At 31.0% G+C, this 20,640-nt stretch overlaps 1 protein-coding gene across 1 annotated transcript in view; it reads right to left on the bottom strand.

Annotated features, from left to right (window-relative positions):
• The window catches only part of LOC114341431 (ionotropic receptor 25a), a 77,604-nt gene extending 67,762 nt beyond the window's left edge, over window positions 1–9,842 (bottom strand). The window contains exon 1 of the mRNA XM_050652485.1: window positions 9,678–9,842. Coding sequence (XP_050508442.1) covers window positions 9,678–9,765 — 88 coding nt within the window. The 5' untranslated portion in view covers window positions 9,766–9,842. The remainder of the gene's footprint in view (window positions 1–9,677) is intronic.
• Between the last annotated feature and the right edge of the window lie 10,798 nt (window positions 9,843–20,640).

The following is a 20,640-nucleotide window of genomic DNA, read 5'->3' as shown; positions in this document are numbered from 1 at the left end:
CAGAATGCGCAAAAAAGTGGCAGGATAAATTTTTGATATAAATGTTTAAGACATTCGAGTAGCTGCTTTAAAGATAAGCACTTGCCTTTTATTTAAACTTCCCATTAATCGTTATAAATTAGCTTGACTAGACTTGCATTGTGTTCATGGTGACGTCAGGAAAAAAGTCTACTATACAAAAATGGGTGGAAATGCATGATTGCACTTTAAAGTGCATAAAATGCATCCAAAAGTTCATAAATATGTCAAAATAACTATATTAAGGGCCAGATTTTGTTATTCGGGGCGTTTTTGGGGTCACTGAACACGAATACGCAATTAGAACTGACCACCGATGCACCTGGTGCCCATGGTTACTGCTAAGGCACGTCATCTGGAGTTTCGAGGGTTTTCGGCTCTATCTTGATTCAAACAGATTACTTGGGCATTTTTAGCATGGCAGAATACAAATACGTCATCAGACCCGACCTCCGGAGCTCCGTGCCATGGGTCGCTGCTGAGGCACGTCATCTTCTGGAGTTTAAGTCTTCTGGCACTAAATTGATACAAACAGATTACTCGCGGGGTTTTTCGGATTGCTGAGCAGTAGGGTGCATCGAAAAAATAAAAGTTGGAAATGTTATAAATATCTAATAGCGTGAAAAAGTTGCTAGTGTTATTTTTCAGCATACTAGTATTTTTAATTTTTTTTAAGCGAATTTTCTGTCCCCAACTACCTTGAATTTTATTAAATATCTGATTTTTATGGAAATTTAAATTTATATTATTTGGAATAAAATATGTGCTAACTCGATCTAAGATCAATTGAAGAAAACTTAAAATGTTATCAATTACAAATTTAAACGATATTTAAAGTTTTATTTGTTTTTTCAGTCTCCCCAACCCCTTTGAAATATCCCGCTTCGTTAGTCCGTGCGTGTAATTTTCACTTATGTTTGGTGCGATGCCTTACTTTGTTATTATTGTTGTTTGTAAATTAAAGATTTTTAAAATAGATAAACCAGGACCATGGGGAATAGAATCAAGATGTGCTGTGGACCGCCCCATATTTGGGCAACCACCAAATATACCTGAAAATGTTTTACCGAAGTACAAACAAGCGATGAAGTTTTGTGGTTGCAAGAGGATAAAAAACTCAGCAAGAAAGAGCCAGAATTTTGTGGTATTGCCGAACAGGTTGCAATTAAATTGGAGGAAATATAGAAAAAGGCTTTAATTCCAATAATTTAACATACAAGAATTATTCAGCTTTTAAAAGCCTATCATGACAAATACATAAAACTTATGAAACCATTTAAGAACAGGCAAAACAGTGAATTTTACAAAAATAAAATTCAATGCTTTAAGAACAAAAGTAAAACTAACGTTTCGATCTTGCAGCATGCAAATGTGACACTCTGATTAATTGTCTTTGTAGCAAATCTCAAAAAGTGCCTCTAGATGAGCGCGAATTTCTATTAAATGAAAGAGGTCCCAGAAAATGGTGATAAGCTCGATTGATAGGGAAAACAAAAACAAATATAATCAGAGAGAACAACGGTAAAAAAAGAAAGTTACCGACGCAAAGACAAAACTTTATCTCAAGTAAAAACCAGTACCAAGTTTTATGGTCAATCGATCGTGGAAGAACACATAATACTTGTGCATGAGCCAAGGTGCAAATATTTCGGATATGGGTATCCGCTGTCTGGTATATCAGAAAGTATCAAATCCAGCTATTGCATGTGACCAAACAGTCGTAAATACTGGTGTTAAGAGTGATGTAATACGGCTGTTAGAAGAACATCTTAAAAAACCGCTTCAGTGCAAAAGAAGTTTGCCAGTGACCAAATCAAAAAACGTGAGGGTCTTCAAACTTCCTCCAATAAAAATGTTGATTCAAACGACTACTTTGAGTTAATTAACTAACAAGAATAACACCTTACAGAACCACCTATATTCTCTAGATTTTCGAGTGACAATCTGCGAGATTTTTACTAAGAATCCTAACTTAGACCCTTGTAACATTGAGATTGAGAAATATCACTGTCACAAACAATGTGTAGAACGATGTGTCAAGCTTGTGACATAAGCTTCTCTAGCAAGTGTATCGTGTCTCTAGCAGTTTGTGAAGCGTATTCGAGGGATGGATTTATAAAAACTCGAATTGATTCCAGAAAATCTATGCCTCACAAGTTCTATAAGGTATTACATTTCCCTTAAAAAAGAAATTCGCATATTAATGTACATATTTTCTCTAATTTTTAGTTGCCGTGGGGGCAGAAAATATTTTTTTATTTCAACGCAATTTTACTAAAATACTAAATAGTGTGTTAGGCAACTTTTGTGAGCTATTACATTTTCGTTGCGAAATAAAAATTTTTTTCGTCTGTTAACATTTTTTCAAAATTTTTAATTGTCTTGGGGGGCCAGAAGATATTTTCCAATTTCGAAAAAATTTTACCAAAATACTTAACAGTTGATTGTGCAACTTTTGTGAGGTATTACTTTTCTATCGCAAAAAAAAATTTTTTTTCGCTTTTTTCGATACACTCTACTGAGCAGGATTATGAGATCAAAACAGACCCTCGGAGCACCTAGTGATTGATATGCATGTCATCTTCTGGAATTTCGAGTTCGTTTTTTCGGTTTTAGGAGGTCGGTTCTGATGACGTATTCGTGTTCAGGACCCCAAAAACCCCACGAGTAATATTTTTGCATCAATTTAGTGTCGAAAAGCCTTGAAATTTCAGAAGATGACGTGTATATCAGTCACCTGGGCATCAGTGCTCCGACGGTCGCTTCTAATACCATATTCGTGTTCAGCAACCACAAAAACCCCCCGAGTAATCTGTTTGTATCCATTTAGTGCCGCAAACCTCGAAACTCCAGATGACGTGCCTTAGCGCTAACCATGGACACCAGGTGCATCGGTGGTCGGTTCAAAGTGCGTATTAGTGTTCAGTGACCCCAAAACGCCCTGAATAACAAAATCCTTTAATCCAAAATAATATCCTTTTTTGACATATTTGTGCATTTTTTGATGTATTTTATGCACTTTAAAGTGCAATCATGTATTTCCACTCATTTTTTGTATAGCAAACTTTTTTCCTGATGTCACCCTGAACACAATGCAAAAATATGCTACAAATACTACAGCAGGACTACGCAACGTTTGTTATTTAATCACGTTGTCCCGCTTATATAAAGTCGAATTTATAATTCCAGAAAAATCCAGGCACTAATGTAGCGCCTTCTCTTTATTATAAGGATGGAAAACGGAAGCCGAAATAAATTGTGTAATTGACTCATATGTCGCAGGTAAAAATATTTTTATCTATTATACAACTGTGATCAATCTTAGACGGCGTATTCGATCTTTCTCTTAAATTGGCAATGTTAGTAAAATTTTATTACCATTTAATGATAATTGAACTTGTCATGAAAAGACCAGTGGGTTCCCAATTAATTTTTTTGGTCCAAAGGGGTCCTCCACCTAAGAAAGTTTGGGAAACACTGCTTTAGTTTGTGTCTACCCCAAAATCCCAACAGCCAAAATCCCGACAGCCACAATCCCGACGGCCAAAATTCCGACACGCCAGAATCCCGACGGGCCAAAATCCCGACAAGCCAGAATCCCGACAGCTTTGATAAGTTTCTTTTTAACATATAATTACATTTATTTCTTCTTTTTTGTTTATGGCTAATTGTTTTTTATTTTTTGTTACTAAACAATAGTATTTACCATTTAATATGAACAAATTTTCTAAATAAAATTTCTAACATGGGTATATGAATTAAATTATTTTTTTTTGTCAACAGGGCCTCCGTAAGAGGTACTGGCGCCTGTGTGCAAAAAAGGATTTTGGCGCCTCTTAAGGCATTTTAGATCATGTTTTTTATTTATTTTTTGAAGGTAGGTAGGTGCTTGAAATAAACCAGCAAACTGAACTTTAGAATGTGAGTTTCACCCCTTATCGGAGGTGAAAAAACATCATCAGAAAAAAAAACAGTCAAAAAGTAGGTATTTTATCAAAAAAATATAGCTTATAAAAAAGTGAAAAAAAATGGTGTAAGTACCTATGTATGAAGTCTGCAGACTCAGTAGAAGCAGAGTTGTAGCTGATGAAAATGAGGTCCTTATTCGTCAAATTAAAAATCAAATATTTCAACGTAAAATAACCAAAAAATCAAGCATTTATCAGGGAAACTCATTACAATTTTTTTTAAGTGTTTAAAAGAAGCTATATTTTTTTGACATTAAAAATAAGTTAAAAATAATGTTGGTACCTTTTTTTGGTAAAAAACTCATGAAAACCACCCCCTAATTAGCATCACAAATGAAATTAATCGTTACCGCTTCACCACAAGTTGATTTACTTATGTATCGTTTAAATGATCTGAAGTTTCATCTGTTCAAAGTGCTTATTTTTGAAAAGGCTGTAGTTAAAAGGGCAAAGGGCTGAACGAGTCACTAATCATGAGTGTATGCAAAATTTGAACAGCCATATCTTCCAATTTTTGTCTTACGGGAAAACAAAACATCCAAAATATTCAGAAAAGCAAAATCTACATTTTTTTACTGCTTGAGATTTTTGGTATCACTAATTAATTTTAAAGTTATTTGGAAAAAGAAATTTTTTAAAGATTGAAAAAAAAATTACTTTAAAACCAAATTTTTTCAAAAATGAGCACTTTAAACCGATGAAACTAACAGATCATATAAATAAAGCTTTTCTTAAACATTTTAAAGAAGTTGTAATGAGTTTTCCACGAAAAGTGCTTAATTTTTGCTTATTTCACGTTGACATATTCGATTTGGAATTTGACGGATAAGAACCTACTTTTCATTAGCTACAACTCTGCTTTCTACTGGGTTTTGTAGACTTCATATTATTATATAAATTATTTTTTCACTTTCCCGTAAGCTATATTTTTGGTAAGAGTATTTTTTCGATAAAAAAATTAGTTTTTAATTGCGAAAAACCCTCTAAAAACGGGGTTTTTTGTTGAAAAATGAACATACTCACTCGCAAATAACTCGAAAAGAAATGACTTAGTGAAAATCTCTATAAGTCTTACAACAAAAGTTGCTTAGAATTAGTCAGTTTCCAATTCTGGACTTATTTTGAACAAATGTTTTCTCACCCACGAGAATACCCCTTTTACCCCCAGAGTAAAAGCATCGGCACAGTAGGTATCACTTCTACTTATTTTCTTGTTAGCTACGTGTATGACAAATTTTATGTCAATATAAGCGGTTCTTTAAAATTTACAACAAAAACCGTGAGTAAATGGACTATTATTAGTAGGCTAAAATATAAAAATGAAACAAACAGAATAAAAGCATAATAAAATAAATTAAAATGCCTGACTTCTGACATGTTCTCGCAAATGGGAATCGGCAGTAGCTGGATGATATACTAATAAAATTTCGTGTGTGTTTAAACTAAATCCTATTTAATTTCTCAACTTTTATTTTAAAATTAATTTTTGTTCTTTTGTTTCTTTGCTTTTTTTGCAATTTTTGACCCCGGGTTTTGGCGCCCCTAAAGGATGGCGCCCGTGTACATTACACACTTTGCACATATGGTAGCGGGGGCCCTGTTTGTCAATATATAGTCCAATAATATAATTATATGTATAATCAAATCCTGAATTCAAGTTTACTTTCATAATATAATAGATATTATCTTGTCACTTACAACCTTCCATTTCAGTAAGTGTAGCATTTATATTATAAAATGAAGTGTTTAATGATTTTTTCTTTTAAAATACATAATAATTAGTACCCGTACTTATTAATAAGTAATTAATTTTTCAATTTCAATACTGTATAATATGATTTGGTATTGCATTTGCAAAGGAAACAATAAATATTCAAAATGTAGTGGTCGGGATTTTTGCTTATGTGAGGATTGTTGCATGTCGGGATTTTGACCTGTTGGGATTCTGGCGTGTCGGGATTCTGGCGTGTCAGTATTTTGGCCGTCGGGATTTTGGCCGTCGGGATTTTGGCTGTCGGGATTTTGGCTGTCGGGATTTTGGACGCCACCGCTTTAGTTTAACTGAGATTCTTATTTGTGTTAAGAGTTCATTAACGTTCTTTATGTCTACCAACTAATAAAATGCCTTCTTCTTCTTTGTGTGTCGTGCTTATTTTCAAGCGTTTGCTATCATCGTATTAACAACGTCAATTCCTCAGTCGTTCGACCTTTCCATTGTCTTACGCAGCCAGGACAATTGTTTTCTTCCAACCCAGCGTTTTTCTTCAATTTTGCCTTGAATGATCAACCGGAGTAACCGATATTTAGGTCCTCTCATTATATAACCGAAGTATTGAACCTTTCTCAATTTTATGATGTTCATCAATTCTCGCTCTTTGTGCAAGGTATCTCTAGCACACATACGTTAGACATGTGTGTTGTCCACGGGATTCTGAGCATGCGACGGTAACACCATAACTCGAACGGTTTGAATTTGTTAAGATTTTTTATTTTTGTTGTCCAGGTTTCACATTCATAGAACAAAACGGACCAGACATAGCACTTCAATACTCTTAGACGTGTGGTTAATGACACACGTGGTAAAATGCCCTGAATTATCTTATTCAAATGAATAGACTCTATGAGATGCCAAGTGGCCTAACCCACAACCCACAATTTTACCAAAACGCTTTACATTACATTAAAGTTATACTTTCTTTAAGTATTTTCAGATGCAAGTGGCTTAAGCATTGGTTGCTTGAGCCATTCTGCATCTGAAAATACTTTTTTTTCTGAAAAATGGCTTTGTTGAAAATACTTAAATAAGGGATAACTTAAATGTAATAAAAGCGTTTTGGTAAAATTTTGGAATGTGGGTTAGGCCACTATGCATGTCATAGCGTCGCATTGTGGTTCCAAATGCCAAAAACGTGGTCATGAACCTTTAAAAGCGTATATTGTTTATACACTTCGAAGTTACTTTCGTTCTTAACCTTTAAATACCCGCGCATCAAGTTATAACATAACTACACGCGTGGCGTACTTTATACGCCACAAGAAAATACACTTAAAAACAGACGATTTGTTTATTTTTTTTTAATACACTTAGTTGTTTGTTATAAACCTTATTTGGCATCAGTGATGTCAGTGAATACTTGGAGTTCCTTCTCAGTAAGCCAATTGGGATTTAAAACTGGAATGATTGAATAACTGGATTTCATGATAAATAAAATTACTAATAAAAAATTATTTGAGATGTGATTTTTTACAGGAGAAAAATATTGTTTATAAAGAAAAATATATTTTTTGTGTCATAATGACTAAAAAACAATTGAAATATGTACTTATATTACTACTTTTTTAATATAATCGTGGCGTATATTGTCCACCACCGGAAACAACAAATAATAAACTGTAAATTACGATCTTCCCAGAACGCCGATTATAATGAAATTAAACCAAATTGTAAAGCACATTCCAGTGATAGGTTAGAGAGATAAACAAGGTCAAAAATTAAATTTTTAAATATATTTTCAGTAGAATTCTTATATCTGGCGTACAAAGTACGCCAGCGCGTGTAGTTAAAGGTTAAGGGTTTTTGGCATCGCTGGTTACGAATATAACATTATTTTTCTTAAAAACAAAATGGTGGATTCAACATGGCGGAAAGAAATTGAAAATATCAATCAAAACGCAAGTTTATATTATAAGAGACTTGAAATTGCTGATTACCAATACATTTTCTTTATGAAGTACAATATTCAGAACCTATTACTTATGTACAATCGCCCATACATACTCAACAATCACCAGAATCATGTAATATGCATCATTTCCCATTTTTGTATTCAAACAACTGCCAGTAATGCATAGGCAGTTATAGGCAGCTAGACCAATGTTATTCTGTATCTTCTTACTATAATATATTTTCGAATGTCTGCGACATTCGTCGCAGAGTTATGCAGAATTTTGTACTTTTTGAATGTATCTTTACACAATTTTGATTATTTCAAGTATATTTTCACTATTTATGGATTAACAAATTTAAGGCATTTATTGTTACTAAATCTTAAGTTAACTTACATCTTGCATTACTCCATACTTAAAAAAGAAGAATCTGCTTTACAGCGATAAAATTGATAAACTACAAAACGTTTTACAGCGTTTTCAATATACGCGTTATTTTTCACTTTCTCTGCCGGCCAAAATAACTTCGGACATGACTCACTTATTCCTGAGCTATGAACCAGAATACATCCAGTCTGAGCCTTGTACCTGCGATTATACCTTACGATAGTATGAGAAAACAACTGTAAACATGAAATCCCTAAATAGGGACTTTTTTAGCCTTATGACCACGTTTTCAGCACTTGGAACCACTGTGCGTCGCAACGAATAACCACGACGATGATTACGAAAGTAATGATGATAAGATAAATATTGATGATGATAATAATGAGATGATGATGTTGGTGATGATGATGTTAATCATGATAATGATGTTGATGATGATGATCATTATGATGATACACTGTAAACAAATAAAAGAAAAACACATTATCAAATACACAAGCAAACATAAAAATATAAATATTTTTAAATTTTAAGTCTACATAAAAATATCTGAATCCAAATTCTTTCTACTCGCGGTAAAACAGAAGCGCTTAATACCTTCATAATGGTAGGGGAGACCAAGCGGGGATTTTTGCAGTTACTCGAGCGGGTCAGATTATCATACAGGGAGAAACCTGGTGCCCTGCAGATGTACCTCTACCATATTATATTGGCTCTTAACACAGGGGAGTTCGTTAAGGGGGGAAAAATCTATCCTTAAAAATATTCGAAATTGTGAGATTAAGATAAGGTAAGTTAAGAATATGCAAAGCAATGTATATTTCAAAAATCTGACGATTTGAGCGGGGCGTAAGGAAATGGGCGAGTTAAAAAGTTTCACAAAAACAAAGCGAATAATTCGCGATATGGATGTTAGATCGAAAAACTAAAAAATACGTGTTCAATATTTTTCAAAAATCTATCGAATGATACCAAATATGAGCCTCCATGGAGAAGGGTGGGGGGTAAATTTAAAATTTTAAATAAAATTCCCGCGATATTTCGCAAAATAAACATTAGATCGAAAAACTGCAAAATATACTTGATCAATATTTTTAAAAAATCTATCGAATGGTACCAAACACGACCCCTTGCGGAGGTGGGGTGGGGGGTTACTTTAAAATCTTAAATGGGAGCTCCAAATTTTTATTCCAGATTTGGATTCTTTACGTAAAAATAAGCAACTTTTATTCGAAACATTTTTTCAAATTATGGATAGATGGCGCTATAATCAGAAGAAACGATTGTTGGAAATGGAAAATTAAATTAAAAAATGGAAAGCGCCCACTAAAATGGAAAACTTTACTTAACTTTTTTGGTTTTAGGACCTACTCTTCACAACCCAATAGGTCCCCAAAGCGCTCTAGTGACTGCATATTTAGCATACTTCGCTCCCCTACTATATTAATCGAGCAATGATGATAAATAAAATTATTTAGGATAATCATGATTAACATTAATATCAATTCATTTTATTGATTTCGTGTAGTTTTTGCCTATAGAAAAGTGAAGTGAAAAATTCCACAGCTACAAGTTTAACTTTGACCTATATTTGCATAATTAAACACATTTTCCATTTCCAAGGAAATTAATACTTACGAATGTTTAGATTCTGCGTTGTTTGTGAGTTGCACTGTTTAAAAAGAAAAACATTTAAAATTACAAATAAGTGTGCTTCTAACAACATTTTGCTACTTAATAAAGTTTTTCTGTTACATGAGATTAATAGGTGATGTTTGAAAAATCGATCATAATATTCACGTATGAACAGATAATGGTATAGTTTTTCACTTATTTACTTTCGTTGCCATAGGAAGTGTTTGAATGTACACATCGTACACATATATTTAATAAATAAAGAGGAAAAATATTTTATCAGGATCGTGCTAGCTAGTCCACAGTACATCGGCCTTTTTTGAAAATGATTAGAAAAGTCTTAAAAATGGTTTTAACTGCTTTATTTGAGTATACCACTTTCTGAAAAATTTCAGAGTGCACGTTGGACGCGTTTCCGCATGCCCCAAGGCTAAACCTGTAACTCTAGCGCGGTTAGGTTTTATTATTGCAAAACTATGATTTTTAATTTTAATCAAAAGATTTTACGTTAAAATAAAAAATATGAAAAAACAATTTTTAAGAAACGCTTTTTTTAGTTACGAGTGACTAAAATTAAAAATATTATAAAAAAATCAACTAAACCGCAAAAAATAAAAAAATTGAAAAAATCTAACACATTCGTTAAAGAAAAGCGTGGCGCATCTTCATCGAATAAACGGTTTTCGCCCCACGCTTTTCTTTAACGAATGTGTTGGATTTTTTCAATTTTTTTATTTTTTGCGTTTTAGTTGATTTTTTTATAATATTTTTAATTTTAGTCACCCGTGGGTGAAAAAATATATGTCCAAAATAAGTCCATAAATGGGTAAACTGACTAATTTTAAGTAACTTTTGTTCTATAGAGCTTTTTCGCCAAGTCAACACTTTTCGAGTTATTTGCGAGGGAATATGTTCATTTTTCAACAAAATAACCACATTTTTAGACGGTTTTTCGCAAATAACTCAAAAAGTAAGTATTTTGTCGAAAAAAACGTTCTTAGCCAAAATATAGCTTATAAAAAAGTAAAAGAAATGGAGAACCAGAGTTATAGCCAATGAAAAATAGATTCATATTCACCAAATTTCAAATAGAATATTTCGACGTGGAATATCCAAAAAATTAAGCACTTTTTGGGGAAAACCCATTATAACTTTTTTAAAGTGTTTTAAAAAATCCTTATTTCTGTTTTTACAAAAAGTTTCTAACACTAAATTTAAGCAAGTTACGCTCAAAATAAAGTTGGTCACATTTGTTTTTGCAAAAAAAAATCGGAAGACCAACCCCTAATTAGCAACTTAAATGAAATTAATCGTTAGAGCTCCACAAATTATTTTACTTATGTTGTGTTTATATGATCTGTAAGTTTCATCGATTCAAAGTGCTTATTTTTAAAAAAATTTGGTTTCAAAGTAAAATTTTTAAAAATTTAAATTTTGAAAAATATACTTTTTTCAAAATAACTTAAAAATTGTTAGAGTTACCAAAAATCTCGAAAAACAAAAAAAGTCAGATTTGCTTTTCTGAAATTTTTTTTCTGTTAGACAAAAATTGATTAAGATTTGGTGTTTCTAAATTTGCATACATTCGTGATCAGTGACACGTTCAACCCCTTTTAACTACAGCCCTTTCAATAATAAGGACTTTGAACCGATGAAACTTACAGATCATATAAACAATATATACACGAGTCAAGAAACTTGTGAAGCCGTAACGATTAAGTTCATTTAAGATACTAATTAGGGGGTGATTTTCTCGATTTTTTTACCAAAACCAAAAGGGACTAACTTTATTTTGAGCGTAACTTGTTTAATTGTGATGCTAGAATTTTTTTTATAAGAAAAAAATGAAGCTCTTTTTAAACACTTTAAATAAGTTGTAATGAGTTTTCCCCGAAATGTGCTTCACTTTTGGTTATTTCGCGTTAAAGTATTCCATTTGGAATTTGACGAATATGAACCTATTTTTCATTAGCTATAACTCTGCTTCTACTAGGTGTAGAGACGTGAGGTATACACCATTTTTTTAAATTTTTTACAGGCTATATTTTTTTAAGAATGTTTTTTCGACAAAATACTTATTATTTGAGTTATTTGCGAAAAACCGTCTAAAAGTGTGGTTATTTTGTTGAAAAAATGAACATATTCAATACCAAATAACTCGAAAAGTATTGAATTAGTGAAAAAACTCTATAAAACAAAAGTTACTTAAAATTATCCAGTTTATCCATTTCCTGACTTTCTTTGGACAAATATTTTTTCACCCCCAAGAGGGGGTGAAAACCACCCCCAGGGCAAAAGCACATATCGGCACAATATCACTTTTTTTCTTTGACTTGTTAGCTATATGTATGCCAAATTTCATGTCAATCCAAGCGGTTCTTTAAAATTTAGAGGTTTTGCAATATTTTACCGTTACAGAACGGACTATAATACGCCAAAACGAATTCTAATGTTAATTGAAGCACAAAACGTCTCTACCGGTGGTTTTTCTAAGACTACGATAAAAACACGAATTTTTTGAATTCGAGTTTTGGTTAAAGCTTTATTTCGTATCGTATTGATATTTGGCACGAATAAGCGCCGAGTTTTATATACTCGTAAACAAATATATGAGCGTTCAAAATTTGAAACTTTATTGTTTATTTATGAAGCATAACGTAAACAATTAACGTAAAAAGTGAAATTATGTATAGTTCATATCATTAGCTACAATCCGTAAAAATTTCAAGTTTTTACATATTGTAAAAAACAAGAGAATTTAAGAGTTTTCCATTAAAACCGTTTTTTTTTATTTAAACAATTAATAAACATAAAAAAAATATTGACTATTCGTGTATTGTTCCCGTGAATGCATATACAGGGTGAGTTTTTAGTGTGGGATCGGTCGATAACTCTATTATGGTATAAAATATAGAGAAAAGTTATTTAAAAAAAATGTAGGCAATGATATTCTTCACGCTTGGAAAATATGTCCATTTCTACAGGATGATCAGTAACTGCGTGGTATATCAAACATATAATTTTTTAAATGGGACACCCTATATATTTTTTCATATTTATATTCCCCTCATAATTCTTGTTCATATAATATATGGTTTTGTGTTACTATACAGAGTATTTAACAAGTTATGGCCAATTTTATTTCGAAATCACTATGAAATTAACACCCTGTATATAAAGAAGTAATTCGTAGACAATAATTTGTTTTATGTAATAAGATAAACAATATACTGTAGTTTTTAAATTAAGTCCAATTCACATCATTGACGAATATTTGTATACAGGGTGAACTACAAAACCAAATTACGATTTTCTCTATTTTTTTAAATGGATCATCCTATATTTTACTTTTCAACATTATTGTATTTAATATACTCTTTCATTTTTATATAGCATTCCCTATATCTAAACTGATTACTTTCCGAGATATTTTTAGTTTTCTTCAAATTTCGGGAATACATTAAATTTTTCTAGTAGAAATAGGTAAGTTAGTATTGAGTGATAATGAAACAAAATTATTTTTATTAGATAAATAACTAACACAAACTATAAACCATAGCAATATGCAGTAAATATACTAATAAATGTGATATTAAGAAATTATCATATTTCCCTAATATACAAGAATCGTAAAATTCCTACAAAAAAATATTTGTATTGTAGATAATAATATAACAAGAATATTTTTATTCAATAAATAACATGAAATGTAAATCAAAACAATATACCACTGATGTAACAGTTTTTAGATTGATATACCTATCAACAGCATTCTAAGCCAAGAGTTTTTTAGTAGAACATTCATTTTTATAAGCACTTTTAAACTACAAAACAAAATTACGATTTTCTCAATTTTTTTTAAAGATCACCCTATATTTTACTTTTTTTTAAATATTGTATTTATGATACTCTTTCATTTTTATATAGCATCTCCTATACCTAAACTTATTAGTTTCTGAGATATTTTTAGTTTTCTTCATTTGAAGGGAATACAGTCAATTCTTATAAATATAAATAACTTAACAAATAAGTATTATGTAATAATATAACAAATATTTTCATTCAATAAATAACTAACAAAAAAATAATAAACCATAACAAAATTTAATGAATGTACCAATTTTAATGTGATGTTAAGGATATAAGTGTAAAGTAAATGTTGAAAATGACCACTTTCAACTTCTAACATTTTTGTAAGTCAATATTATTAAAAGCTTCTTTTACTCTATTTTTCATATCATCAAGCGTTGTTGGATGCTTCTGGTATACAAGGTTTTTTATATAGCAACACTTGAAAAAAATCAATTTTGGAAGAACTGAAGCACCGTGCATCGTATAAAAACCTCAACCGTCAAAAAATGTGGACCAATCTCATAATCTCTAACAATATCACCTTAAACATTTATAGATCACCTAGTTTGAGTGTTAACAAAGTAGGGATTTCTTGATGCATATTAATGAAATTTAATATGAAAATTATATTATTAATAACTGCGGGTCACAATCTGCAATTAGGAATGTGTTACTAAAAACTTCTTGGCTTAGAATTCTGTTGATATAATAATCTAAAAACTATTAAATTAGTTGTATATTGTTTTGATTTATGTTTTGTGTGAGTTGTTTATTAAATAAAAATAATCTTGTAATTTGATTATACACAAGATACCTATATTTTTTTGTAGGAATTGTATGATTCTTGTATATTAGGGAAATATGATAATTCCTTAATATCACATTTATTGATACATTCATTGCATATTGCTATGGTTTATATTTTGTGTTAGTTATTTATTGAATAAAAATAATTTTGTTTAATTATCATTCAATACCAACTTATTTCTACTAGAAAAATTGAATGTATTCTCGAAAGTTGAAGAAAACTAAAAATATCTCCGAAAGTAATAAGTTTAGATATAGGGAATGCTATATAAATATAAAAGAGTATAATAAATACATTATTTTTGAAAAATAAAATATAGGGTGATCCATTTAAAAAAATAGAGAAACTCGTAATTAGGTTTTGTAGTTCACCCTGTATACAAACATTCGTCAATGATTTCAATTAGACTTAATTTAAAAACTACAGTATATTGTTTATCTTACTACATAAAACAAATTATTGTCTATGAATTACTTCTTTATATACAGGGTGTTAATCTTATAGGGATTTCGAAATAAAAATGGTCATAACTTGTTAAATACTCTGTATAATAATGCAATACCCTATATTTTATGAACAAGAATTATGAGGGGAATATAAATATGAAAAAATATATAGGGTGTCCCATTTAAAAAATTATATGTTTGATATACCACGCTGTTATTGATCACCCTATAGAAATGAACATATTTTCCAAGCGTGGAGAATATTATTGCCTACATTTTTTCTAAATAACTTTTTTCGATATTCTATACCGTAATGGAATTATCAACCGATCCCGCACTAAAAACTCACCCTGTATCTGCAAACTTTCATTCATTTGCATTGGCAATCAAATTAACGTCTAAATATTTGACGCAAACTATTGAACTAAAGAAAAACGTTTAATAAAATAAATTGCTTTTGTCGAACAAAAAAGAGTCGATCGAGTCCGACACCCGCAAGATGTCACTCTAGCGCGGTACAGTTTTGTTTTTACAAAACTCTTAATTTTCAATTGAACGTATGTACTTATAATTAATTAAAGATTTTCGATCTCTTGTCCGACAAATTTACAGCCTCGTTTCGTTAGTCCGACAACGTATAGTCTGGGCTGATTATCGGAGAATAGGCCATTTTTGGGAAAAGTTATTTACCAGCAATTTTATTGCTGGAATCGAATTATAAGATCCTATATATTAATAATATAGGTATGCAAAGTCCTCAGATAGTGTGCTACTTTTTTTATAAACAAAATGGCGCACGAAAATCGTGTTTTTTTTTCAATTATTGCTCTATAACTCCGAAGATTTTAACTTTACAACAAAAACACCAAAATAAAAATTCACCGTGATTAAATTCTGCATAGAGACACGTTTCTCCCGATCTGCTCCAACAAAATCTTTAATTTTCAAATAAAGTTTTAGATAAGTAATTATCTACCAATAATTAAATAATTTAGTGACTTAAAAGCCTTTTTGGTTTAGATTATAGTTACAGAAGCTAATGAAAATTAAAAGAATATTTTAGCAACAATTCAATTGTTAATTAATAATTTACGGTCGCAATAATAACCAAAATAATTATGATACACTGATCAAGCTTTGAAATCTTATAAAGATGAGATGACTATTTAATATTTTGTCGACAAAATATGCATTTTTTATTTTTTTGCATAATCTTTAAATGTTTAAAAAAATAGTTATAAACAAATTAACGTTTCTCAGAAAGTTTTTATTATATTATAATTTTAAAAAATAGCTAAAATGCGCATTTTAAATATCTTTAAAATAAATGCTTTAAAACTTTTTTACAACCATTTGTAAAAAAGTTACGAAACAGCAAAATAAACATACGATTACTACTGTGTTTATAATATTTTTTAATTCTTTCAAAGCGTAGAAGTGAGTTTAAAGTACAAACTAATTATTTACAAAAAAAATATCGATTATCAGTTTAATAGTTATATTTTAATTAAAGATTATAAATATATTTTTTTGTAATTTACACGCGCGAAAGTAGAGTAACACAGTACTGTAGATAAAATTTTCACTCGGAGCGACGACCGGCCGCGTGATGTACACTTTTAATAAATAATACATGCTGCGTGTCAGTCGCTTCGAGTGAACATTTTAGCTCCTACTCTGTATCAGGCCTACGTTTGCGCTAAAAATTACAAAAAAAAGTATTTTTAATTTTTGATTAAAATATAACCATTGCACTAATTTTCGACATTCTTTGTGAGTAATTAGGTTGTACCATAGACTAACTTTTAAGCTTTGAAACAATTAAAACAAATTATAAACAACGGAGATTTGGTATATTTATTTTGCTGTTTCATAACTTTTTTGCAAATGGTTGGAAAAATTTTTTAAAGCATTCATTTTCAAGACCTATGAAATACGCATTTTAAGTATTTTTTAAATTAGAATATAATAAACAATTTCTGAGAAATCTTAATTTGTTTATAACAATTTTTTTTAAACATTTAAAGATTATGCAAAAAAATGAAAAATTTACATTTTGTCGACAAAATATTAAATAGGCATCACACCTTTATAATCTTTCTAAGTTTGATCAATGTCTCATGATTATTTTGGTTGTTATTGCCACTGTAAATTGTTAATTAACAATTGAATTGTTGCTAAAATATTCGTTTTATTTTCACCGGCTTCTGAATTTATAATCTATAACAAGAAAGCTTTTATTTCACCAAGCTATATAATTATTGAGAAATAATTACTGGCCCAAAAAATTTATTTGAAAATTCGAGATTTTGTTGGGAAAACCCACGTTTTCCGAGGAAAATTTTCATTGGAGCAAATCGGGAAAAACATGACTCTATGCAGAATTAAATTGGGGTGAATTTTTATTTGAGTGTTTTTGGTGTAAAGTTAAAATCTTCGGAGTTATAGAGCAATAATTGAAAAAATACGATTTGTCGGCGCCATTTTGTTTATAAAAAAAGTAGCACACTATCTGCGGACTTTGCATACCTATATTAATAATATATAGGATCTTACAATTCGATTCCAGCAATAAAATTGCTGGTAAATAACCTTTCTTTGTACTTTACTAATTAGACCAGCGTATTATAACTATTTTTTTTTCAAAATTTAAAGATTATGCAAAAAAAAGAAAAATTTATATTTTGTCAATAAAATATTAAATAAGCATCTCATCTTTATAATCTTTATAAGTTTGATCAATGTATCATGATTATTTTGGTTATTATTGCGATCGTAATTTGTTAATTAACAATTGAATTGTTGCTAAAATATTCTTTTAATTTTCACCGGCTTCTGGAATTACAATATATACCAAGAAAGCTTTGATGTTACTAAGTTATTTAATTATTGATTAATAATTACTTACCTAAAACTTTATTTGAAAATTAGAGTTTTTGTTAGGAAAACCCGCATTTTCCGAGGAAAATTTTCGTCGGAGCAAATCGTCAAAAACATATCTCTATGCAGAATTTAATTGCGGTGAATTTTTATTAAGGTGTTTTGGTTGTAAAGTTATAATCTTCGGAGTTATAGAGCTATAATTGAAAAAATTACGATTTGTCGGCGCCATTTTGTTTATAAAAAAAGTAGCACACTATCTGCGGATTTCGCATACCTATATTATTAATATATAGGATCTTATAATTCGATTTCAGCAATAAAATTGCTGGTAAATAACTTTTCCATGAATTTTGCTAATTAGCCCAGAGTAGTAAACATGTTAATTATGGCAGGTTATATTTTGCGATTACAAAAGTAATAATTTTAATTTTTGAACGTTCAAATATTAGATACATGTTTATTAAGAAAGTAATTGTCCGACAAAAAAAAATGACGCAAACTTATAAAAAACGAAATTCTTTTTAAACAGTGGTAATCTACTTGTACTTTGTCGGTATCGTCTCGGTTTCTCTACATTTTCTGACGTTCTAGACGTCACTAGGCGTGTGCCTATGGTGGCACGCATAGTGGAAGCGGTTTCCGCTTACGGGCAAACCGCGCGTTTCTGATCAGTTGTCGCGCGCGGGAATGGTAGTGAAGACGGGTACTTGTAAAAGCGAGAGAACTCGTTCAAATTTGTCAGTTGCGTCTATAACTTATAGCAAAATTTCGTCTTCTGATTACGATATGATTGCTTTTGGTTCTGTTTTGACTAAACTGACAAGGTATACATTTGGTATACATTTTCTTAATCGCGAAAAAATAATTGATGGAGATCATATATATATATAATAATATCATCATCTACATATTTCAAAACTTAAAATAAGATAATGAAAGAAAGTGAAATATCGTTCTCCCTCGTGTCCCAAATAGAGGATCTTTCAAAAACGGCAGCAATTAATGCCTCCTTATTCATTGTACAAATATTAAAATATTAAAACCACGCGGAACAAACTAAATTCTCATTCGAGTAAAAGCGGTCAGGCGGGTTAAAGCGGTTGGCTCGCGCGAACCTGCTTTTACTATGATGTTCGTGTACATTTAAAAACGTGCATTCTGCATTCATTTTGAAAACGTTTAAAAGCGGGTCCGCGCGGTTTGACCGTAAGCGGGAACCGCTTCCACTATGTTCGTCGACTAAAAGTAAACAGTGCAACAAGTGAAGGGTCCAGGACTGTATTAGCTCAATGTACCCGTGTGTCTATTAGCGTGGCGGTTACGATATAAAACGAGGTTGTATATTTGTCGGACAAGAGATCGACAATCTTTAGTAAGTAATTATAATTACTTTCCATTGAAAATTAAAAGTTTTGTAATAACAAAACTGTACAGCGCTAGAGTGATATCTTGCGGGTGTCGGACCTCTTTTTTGTCCGAAAAAAATAATTTATTTTTATTTTAACGTATAATATTTTGATTAAAATTAAAAATTATAGTTTTGCAATAACAAAATTTTCCGCAAATCGCCAGGAAATTTTGACATTCCTGTCAAAATTTCTTGAAGAAAAAGTCAGGACTTCCTTACTGTAAGGAAATGTCATTTCCTTACTGTAAGGAAATGATATTTCCGTACAGTTGTTAGTGTTCTACATAAATGATAGAAAACACATTGCTATTAAAACCTTGTAAATTACCTTAATCATTAAATTTTCTTTATCTGGAGCTTCCTGGATAAATTTTTCAATTTCTTCCTTTGTTAAAATCTTAGATTTCTTTGCCCTATAACCTTGAGCTTGCCGTTTCAATAAAGAACGAAGTTTTGAGTATGTAGATATATCTACATTGTGTTTAAGTGCAAGGGTTGACCTTAGCATTGAATAATTGGCCCATAATGTTGAAGATTTCATCTTTAAACAAAGGTCTAGGAAGTATGCCATTACAACATTTTCTGAGAAAGAACTCGTATTTTTACTCATGCGATAATCCATAAAACGTCTGTATGCATTTTCGTACTTTTCTCTTGATTTCTTTGGCAATAATTCTAATGAAGCAGTATTCACTGCCTCAACCAGCTCTGGAGGAGTCCCAGGAATGGAAATTTCATCATCACTTATCATTTTACTTTCGAGAACACCAGCAATTAAATTTATAAGCGTCAAGTTTGACAATTCAACCTCAATACGTTTCCATAGTAACCCAAGTAATTTTATTAGGAATTTTAAAGCACCATTTATTTGGGAATAAAATTATCGCGTTTTTTTAAATCAATCAATATCAGTCGAATTTTAAACGATTTGCGGAAAAATAGTATGTTTACCTCGTAGGAAAAGCCACATTCCTGGACTCTGTGTTGCTAAGTCTCGGCTTGCGCCTCGACTTAGCAATCTTCACAGTCGTTCAGGAATGTTAAGCTTTTCCTACCCGGTAAACAATGTACTATTAACTGCGCTTAAACTACAGGTTTAGGCTTGGTGCGTGCGGAAACGAGTATAACCTGCACTCTGAAATTTTTCAGAAAGTGGTTGACTCTCTCAAACGAAGCAGTTAAAACCATTTTTAACTCCTGATTAACATCCTTATGAGGTGGAAGAAGAATCTTATATACTTAAAAATGAAGTAAGGCTGGCGATTAGTACGCTCAAATATAATAGAGCACCAAGTCCAGATATGATAACAGTAGAAATGTTTAAAGCCGCAAAAGAGACCGGCGTAAAATTACTTCATCTACTCTGTAACCAAATATGGCATTCCAAACAATGGCCTGAAGCTGGACAAAATCTACAATAACGACAATACATAAAAAAGACAGCTTCCATAAATGCGACAATTGTAGAACTGTTTCTCTTATATCACATGCCAGCAAGATAATGCCATATCAGATAATCAATGAGAGACTAAAAACATTCCTTCAAAGAGAAATTCCACAAGAACAAAC

This window comes from Diabrotica virgifera, chromosome 5 (assembly GCF_917563875.1).
Source record: "Diabrotica virgifera virgifera chromosome 5, PGI_DIABVI_V3a".
In the NCBI taxonomy this organism is placed as follows: domain Eukaryota; kingdom Metazoa; phylum Arthropoda; class Insecta; order Coleoptera; family Chrysomelidae; genus Diabrotica; species Diabrotica virgifera.
The sequence above is the reverse complement of the archived record's forward strand: the minus strand, read 5'-3'. Positions and strand labels throughout refer to the sequence as shown.